Consider the following 8695-nt stretch of genomic DNA (forward strand, 5'->3'; position numbering starts at 1 on the left):
TAAGAACTTAACCTTAACAACACCTTTATGCCTTTATTCAGTTTTTACATTTTATATATATTTGTCCAGTGAAATGGGCAGGTGACACTATAGGTCCCAATTTTTAGAGAAAGAAAAGTAATTTGCACAAGCCCCATATATATAAATGGCTTATCTGAGAATTCTAATCTCCTGAGCCTTTGCCCTGGATTTAGTCTAAATCAGTCTTCAGGGGCGCCTGGGTGGCTCAGTCTTTGGGTGTCTGCCTTCGGCTCAGGTCATGATCCCAGGGTCCTGGGATCGAGCCCCGCATCAGGCTCCCTGCTCAGTGGGAAGCCTGCTTCTCCCTTCCCCACTCCCCATGCTTGTGTTCCCTCTCTCGCTGTGTCTCTCTCTGTCAAATAAATAAAATCTTTTAAAAAGTAAATAAATAAAAATAAACTAGTCTTCAACAAACAGTTATTGGCTGCCAACTAGCTTACTACCGCAAAACCAGCTTAACATTCAGGAAACAAATGCATAATTGATACATTCTATCTTAAAGGGACCTGCTGTTTCCTGCAATACAATGTAGAATCAAAGTGATATAATCAAGGAGTGAATATAGTGATAGGGTATAGAAGAAAAAGCAGTTAATTCCTACTGAAGGGACTAAGAGAAATTTCATAAAGGAAATGAAATTTGAACTGAGCTATAAAGAACAGAATTTTATTAGGAGAGAATGGAAGAAGGCTACTTAAGGCTGAGAGAAGATAATAGAGTGTGAAGTACTTTCAAGGAACAATAAATATATCTCTGTGGTTAGAAATGAACAATAAGCTTACTTACTTAAGACCAGGTAAATCCCGGACACTGGCTCCTATTTCCTCTGCTTCTGGGTACAGCTTTTCCACCAGTTCCAAGGGGCCCCAGATAGTTTTGTTATAACTCAAAAATGATTTTCTTACTGAGAAAAAAAAAGTATATATAAGGCATACAACTTCAACATATAAAATTGTCATAACTTCCTTTTATTTTCAACATTTCTAACTTAAAATACAGTTATTCAAAGACCTTCCACTCTTGCCACTACACAGTCCTGTGGATCAGGAACCTGTTCATCAGGATCCTAATATTTTTCCTTATCAGAAATATGCAACAACAACAAAAAAGAAAATATGCAGCTTGGCCATTCTTCCTTATCAGAAATATGCAGGCAGGTAATTAAAGTAAAAAAAAAAAAAAAAAAAAAAAACGGGCCTTATTCTTTACCAGTACCAAAATAAAAAGGCTGGCAGCCCTGGCAGGTTGATCTTTATCAGTTTATTAAATAAACCAAGGATAAATAAAAAGTTATTTTACTCTTAACATGAAAAATTGTGACTTACTTTATACTGAGAATCAGGTGATATAAAACCATGAAATCACTATACATTTCTTTCTTAATACTGACCAGATCTCCTGCAGATCAAGGGCGCCTATCATAAGCACCACCCAAGGACAATCACCACCATAGGCAATTTTTCCTTGGGGGAAAAAAAAATCAATCAGTACAAAGTAGCTTCACAATGATTCATCAAGACAAGCCTATGATATGGCTGTTAGGACATGCCTTATGATATTTTGTCAAGCAAAGGAATTTTAAACTCAGGGAAGAGCTTAAAATTTAACTGTTTGGCCATCATTTAGCAAACTCCATTTCTGCAGCCTAAGGGAAAACAAAGATAACAAGTTTTTCAAAAAGCAAACTAAAACTCAAGGTGTTATTGGGGCGCCTGGGTGGCTCAGTTGGTTGGGCGACTGCCTTCAGCTCAGGTCATGATCCTGGAGTCCCGGGATCAAGTCCCACATTGGGCTCCCCGCTCGGTGGGGAGTCTGCTTCTCCCTCTGACCCTCTCCCTTCTCCCCTCTCATGCTCTCTCTAATAAATAAAATCTTTAAATAAATAAATAAAAATAAAACTCAAGGTGTTATTAAAATTTTTAAAAATGTTTAAATGTGTGGTTTCTTTTTTTAATTTATTTGACAGAGACACAGCTAGAGAGGGAACACAAGCAGGGGGAGTGGGAGAGGGAGAACAGGCCTCCCGCAGAGCAGGGAGCCTGACGCGGGGCTCCCGCAGAGCAGGGAGCCTGACGCGGGGCTCGATCCCAGGACCATGGGATCATGACCAGAGCCGAACGCAGACATTTAACGACTGAGCCACCCAGGCACCCCTAAATGTTTTTAAAAATTAAAAAAAAAAAACTAAAACTAAAACCAGAAAAACCCTTAAGGCTATTAGATCAGACTGGTGAGTTCCTGGTGTACTGAAAGAAGCAGAAATTGATAATATCAAGAGCAAGCAAAAATGCGGGGAAACAAACACTAACATCCACTGATGTTTGATAAATCCATGAAGGCTTCATAGAGTCCAGTTGCTTATATCCTTTGACCCAGTAATTCTACTCCTAAGAACCCTATCCTAAAGAACAAGTATACAAACAGCACAATTTTAATGGTAAAAAACTGGAAACAACCTAAGTGTACATTAAGAGGAGGGCAGTTAAGTAAGTTTTGGTATACATATACTATGCATTCGCAGAGCAGGGAGCCTGACGCGGGGCTCGATCCCAGGACCATGGGATCATGACCAGAGCCGAACGCAGACATTTAACGACTGAGCCACCCAGGCACCCCTAAATGTTTTTAAAAATTAAAAAAAAAAAAAACTAAAACTAAAACCAGAAAAACCCTTAAGGCTATTAGATCAGACTGGTGAGTTCCTGGTGTACTGAAAGAAGCAGAAATTGATAATATCAAGAGCAGGCAAAAATGCGGGGAAACAAACACTAACATCCACTGATGTTTGATAAATCCATGAAGGCTTCATAGAGTCCAGTTGCTTATATCCTTTGACCCAGTAATTCTACTCCTAAGAACCCTATCCTAAAGAACAAGTATACAAACAGCACAATTTTAATGGTAAAAAACTGGAAACAACCTAAGTGTACATTAAGAGGAGGGCAGTTAAGTTTTGGTATACATATACTATGCATTTTACAGAGTCATTAAAAACGTGATAAAGCCTCTATGGAAATGGAAAAACCTCCAAACCATATCAATTTTAAACAAAGTCACAGAATAATAATACTTATAGCATAATTCTATGCAGACTAAAAGAAAAAAAATGGAAGAGAAGAATGACAAGGATTCCCTTTAGGGGACTGAACGGAAGAGAATGAAGGAAATGGTTTTTGCTCTAGGTTATTTCTATGTTGTTTGATTCATGTACAAAGAGTAGATTTCACCATTATATAATTTTTTAAAAATTACTTTGTCTTCAATTAAATAGTGGAATCTAAAAAAACAAAACAAGGGGCTCCTGGGTGGCTCAGTTAGCCTCTGCCTTCAGCTCAGGTCATGATCCCAGGGTCCTAGGATCGAGCCCCACATAGGGCTTCCTGCCTGGAGGGAAGCCTGCTTCTCCCTTTCCCACTGCTTGTGTTCCCTCTCTCATTACGTACGTATCTCTCTGTCAAATAAATAAATAAAATCTTTAAAAAAAAAATAAAACAAAACAAAACAAAACCCAAATGCAAATACAGAGAACAAACAGACTGATGGCTGGCAGAGGGCGCGGGCAAGAGGAAATGGGTAAAGGTGGTCAAAAGGTATAAACTTCCAGATATCAAATAAATAAGTCATAAGGATGTAATGTACAGCATGAGGACTACAGTTAATACTGTTGTATATCTGAAAGTTGCTAGGAGAGTACATATTAAAAGTTTATAAGAAAAAAAATTTTAACTGTGTACAGTGATGGATTATTGACTAGACTTACTGTGATCATTTTGCAATACATAAAAATGCCAAATCATTATGTTGTGTACCTGAAACTAATGTTAATTATATCTCAATAAAAAATTTCAATTTAAAAAAAAGATGGCCGCCACCCTCGTGACATCATAGATGACATCAACAGTGGTGCGGTGGAATGCCCAGCTAGTTAACTACAAAGGAAAATGTCTCAATAAAGGATCATTTGACACTAGTGGAAAAAAAAAAAAAACAAAGAAATGAGTAATAACATCACATAGGGTTTCTCAAATTTTGATGCCAAGGCTCCTTTGGCAGTACATTTTATTAAAACCATGTTTATGTAAATCTCCTTTTGTGCTGTTTACATTTACTCCCACTTTCATGTACCTTAGTCAGAACTTCTGGGCCTTCCCAACTTACTCAGGTTCCTAGTATACCCACAAGGAACCAAGCTTCTTTTAGCTTTAGAACAGTCACTTTAGTATAAACTCTTACAGAGGGGCGCCTGGGTGGCTCAGTTGGTTAAGCGACTGCCTTCGGCTCAGGTCATGATCCTGGAGTCCCGGGATCGAGTGCCGCATCGGGCTCCCTGCTCGGCAGGGAGTCTGCTTCTCCCTCTGACCCTACCCCCTCTTGGGCTCGCTCTCTCTCTCTCTCTCACTTTCTCTCTCAAATAAATAAAATCTTTAAAAAAAATAAACTCTTACATAGCCCTCCACACAGCTGATCAAAAGAACTAGACACCAAAACTAACAACTGTTTTTACAATTAAGTAAAAGAACAGTTATTATAGGGGCGCCTGGGTGGCTCAGTCGTTAAGCGTCTGCCTTCGGCTCAAGTCACAATCCCAGTGTCCTGGGATAGAGCCCCACATCGGGCTCCCTCCTCAGCGGGAAGCCTGCTTCTCTCTCCCTCTCCCACTCCCCCTGCTGTGTTCCCTCTCTTGCTGTGTCTGTCAAAAAAATAAAAATCTTAAAAAAAAAAAAACACAAAACAATTATACAATGTATAATAACTAAATCTAACACAAACATTTTTTTTTATAACATTTGTTTATTTATTTATTAAGATTTTATTTATTCATGAGATAGAGAGGCAGAGGGAGAAGCAGGCTCCCAAGGAGCAGGGAGCCTGATGCGGGACTCGATCCCAGGACTCTGAGATCATGACCTGAGCCGAAGGCAGAAGCTTACCCATCTGAGCCACCCAGGCGCCCTAACACAAACATTTTACATGAAATGATAAATCAGTGCCAACTGTGTAGAAGAAAATATCCAGTATTATCATCATTCCCAGGGAGCGCTTACATTTCTACAACAATCCAAAAGACAGTCTTTCTAGATACATTCCAGGGGGCCAACGAGGTTTATATTTCAACAATTGTTTTACTTATTTGTTCAATAGGGCTCAAACTAGTAATAAGACTTCATATTGGAATCACTAAGCTTAAAAATTTTTAAATAACTCTAACTGTCCTAGAAAATAGAAATCAGTTCAGAGTATATTGAGAAAAAATGAAAAATCAAATGTTTTTACAAAACACTAACTAGGCATTCTCTGAAGACAACTTATTAGAAAACATAAAGCAGTAGGCTATTCTCTCCCCAAACCAACCCACCCCGTAATTTTAAAGGTAAAGTAACAATTATGGTCTCAACAAATACACATTTTCAAGGATGTTTAAGATGGAAATAGTGGAATTCTAAACTTAGTTTTTTAAAATCTCAGGATACCTTTAAGACCGTGTTTCAGACAATGTTCCATAACAACAAAGAACTGCTGCAAGGGGGGATAGTCAGAATCCAAAGTGCGGCCAAAGCTTAGAGCAGATTCAATGAGTCCTTTGATACTCAATTTAGCCATGTTTAACAAGTTTGCTCTCTCTACAGCTGTGGGGTCTTTTGTAGCTGAAAGCACAAGAAAGGAGTCCAACATCATTTGCAAGACATGACATTAAAAAATACACAAACCCTTTCATTCCCCTATAAAAACAATGGTTTGTTTTTTCTTGGTTGACAAATTAGTCTCCCTAACTAATCCACACCCCTACGTAACTTCTCTTTATGTCTCTCTCACACATACCACAGAACACTACCATGCCCACCCCAGACAAAGTTTATGAATTATTCTCAAGATCTTGCACCTTGGTTATTTTCTGGTATTTATTTTACTTTTGTGGTACGTCTTCAAAGAGAACGAGGTTTTTTGTTTTTGTTTTTTACTTTTTGTGGAGATAAAATTGGAGTAATAAACAACATATTTAAGAGTCTCGTACAAAAGGTGGACAGCAGGCACGCTCCAAGGATGAATCTCAAGGCAAAAAACGTTCAGAATAAACTGGAAATAAAAGGTGGTTACAATTCCAAGATTACAGTATCATCCATAAACATGATGGGTTAAAACACACCGACAAATAAAGGAATACAGGAGAAGCCATTCAATTCTTTCACTCATTTTAACCCTCTTTCCATCTTTTCTCACTGCAACTGTAATTCTGTATTGCATAACTCCTTCATTTTCCCAGAGGAAATAAAAGCAGTCCTGTTTCACATTTAAGTTCCTTGCCCACACAGCTGATTCAGTCAAAAACTAAGTTAATAGATGCACTTAAAAAAAAGAAAAACTGATTAGTAATTGATACTTTCAAATCACAAAAAGCTATTTTTTTCTTTCCCACAAATTCCATCCTTAGGTAACTTAGAAATTCAGATGTTCCCGCATATTCTCACCATTGCTGTGACTGGCAGGAATAGTTTCAGCAAACAGATGACAAAATGAAGTGCAGAAAAATGAAGCACTTAGTATAACGTTTCATAATCTCTGGCAAATGTACTAGTCCAAGTGAACCAAGTGTTTTTCCTTCACTGAACAAAAGTCCAGGGTTCCCAATTATCTAGTATTCGAGTTCTGAGCTGATAGCTAAGCGCGAAGCCTGACACGGAATCCTAAGCAACTAAAAATGCAAACAGCCACAATCTCTATGACCAAGCTAGCTGGTGGAAAATCTGCACACACATCATTCCTTCAAATCTGCATCGTCGTATGATTCCCTCTTTTTTCGGGGGCGGGGGGGAACTACTTGATGTTTCATAATCTGTACCAATCCTTTTTCTTAACAGTGCCCATTACGATCCGTGACTTGCGATGCGACAAGCAGACAAAGGGCGCATCTGCAGCTGTTCCGAGGCGGGTCCGTGCTGGGGGCCGGCAGCTTCCTCGCCCCAGGAGCGTTTACACGCCGGCCGCACCCCGCCCGGGCTCGCAGATGTGTCGTGCCGATCGCAGCCCCAACAAGGCCAAGGGCCAGTCCCCGCATTTCGCCCGGGCCTGGAGCCCCCTCTCTGCCTCCCTTCCTCCCCGCAGCAAGGCTGCCCAAAGGGCTCGGGGCGCCCAAGGACCCCCGCGGAGGGCTCACCCGGGGTCCTGCGCGGCATCGCTGCACCTCTCCCGCCCTCGGCTTCCGGCATCCAGGCCAAAACCTGAGACGCGTCTTCCCTCCGCCACCCCCAAACCTGAAAAGTCATCGCCCGTCCCCGACTGCTCCACCGAACCGGGAGCGGCCCCCCGGCCGGCCCTGTCTTCGCCCCTTGGAAGCCGTCGGACCGCGAGCCCTCGGCCATTAGGCCCTAGAACCGGGGCGGGAACCTGAAGAAACGGGGGGCGGCCGCGCGTTGCCATGGCGACCCCGGGCGCCCCCGAGTCCCCCGCTGCCCCCGCCCAGCCCCAGGCCCGGGTTCGGGCTCCAGTTGCTACCCGAGGTCTCGGTGCCCACCACCAGTCCTCGCCCGGCCGCGGCCTTCAGCCTCGGACGGAGAGCGGGGCGTCCCCTCTCGGTCCGCTCCCCTTACCCATGGCGGCGGCGGCACGGTCTCGGGCGGAGACGCCCTGGGCCCCGCCAGCAGCTTCCTTCAGGCGCGCGGCGGCCGCCACGGCGTCTGCCACCAGGCCCGCCGCGGCCCACAGCGCTCCCGGCGGCGGGAGGACGCCCGGGCGATCCCGCGGCGCCGCGAGTGGGGCGGGGGGCCGCGGGGCCTGCAACCGGCAGGAGAGAAACCCGCCCTCGCCAGGCCTCCTCGCGTCCAGCTGGACCGGAAGGAGAAGGAAGAGGAGCGTGAAGGAGACCTCGCGTGTGAGGAGCCGGAGGCCCGGCCCTGGTCGGACCACCGACCTCTCACCCGGGGGCTTCGCCGGGGCGCTGGGGCTGTCTTGCCACGGGATGCGCGTGCGAACGTTTTCGTCCACGCGGCGGCGGGGTTCATCTGATACACCTGACCGCTTCCCTTCACGCTCCACAAGGTCTTAGGGGAGCAAAGGAATTTAGAAAACCTGAAGCAATTAACAGGGGGCAGACACCTGCTGCAACTAGGCAGCCCTAGCACGGCATTTAAACCAGTAAATGCACGGGCAGTGGGAAGGGCCGCACTTATCAAGGGACAGACGTGTAGAGATAAAGCTAGCCTTTTCTCATTTCAGGGAGGAAAAAAAACCCTCGTGGTCAGATGACACTAGGTTAAGCTATATCACTTTGGGGAAAAGTAAGCTATTACGTAATTAGCAATTGTTAAGACAGTGGCTGAGCTAGAAAGACTGAGATATTTCGGCTCTTTTTCTCTTCATCACCTCAGCCAGTAGTTTTATGTTTCTTTACCTCTTTTGGTTTTTTAATTTTCTTTACTGTGAGATAATGATACATGGAGAAAAAAAGTATAAAACAAACTGTAATGAGCAGGCTATGAAGGTGCACACATTCGAGTCTCCTCTCCACAATGTCAGCTTTATTCAGTCACAAAGCAAGGTTAACATAATTATAAAGCAAGTTCAGGATTTCAAAGTCAATGACATTTCACCATGTGATTAACTTGGCTTCTTCCTAGGCACACAAAGCAGAACACAAGTCACACAACAAAAGATAACGGAGTAGGAAGTTAAGGAACTG

The 8695-nt window shown here is 43.2% G+C and overlaps 1 protein-coding gene across 10 annotated transcripts in view; it reads right to left on the reverse strand.

Annotated features, from left to right (window-relative positions):
* Positions 1 to 7766, reverse strand: part of RUFY2 (RUN and FYVE domain containing 2) — a 48572-nt gene extending 40806 nt beyond the window's left edge. For 2 of the 10 annotated variants that reach the window (XM_027596886.1, XM_027596885.2), the window contains exons 1-3: positions 7175 to 7460; positions 5493 to 5666; positions 808 to 925 (exon numbers count right to left, since the gene is read on the reverse strand). In XM_027596886.1, coding sequence (XP_027452687.1) covers positions 808 to 925; positions 5493 to 5666; positions 7175 to 7379 — 497 coding nt within the window. In that variant the 5' untranslated portion in view covers positions 7380 to 7460. Of the gene's footprint in view, positions 1 to 807; positions 926 to 5492; positions 5667 to 5902; positions 6288 to 6488; positions 7083 to 7174; positions 7461 to 7512; positions 7551 to 7607 lie in introns of those variants that run through there. The other 8 variants (XM_027596879.1, XM_027596884.2, XM_027596881.2 and 5 more) reach the window with 8 other exon arrangements.
* Positions 7767 to 8695: the final 929 nt, after the last annotated feature.

Source organism: Zalophus californianus, chromosome 15, assembly GCF_009762305.2.
Source record: "Zalophus californianus isolate mZalCal1 chromosome 15, mZalCal1.pri.v2, whole genome shotgun sequence".
Classification (NCBI taxonomy): domain Eukaryota; kingdom Metazoa; phylum Chordata; class Mammalia; order Carnivora; family Otariidae; genus Zalophus; species Zalophus californianus.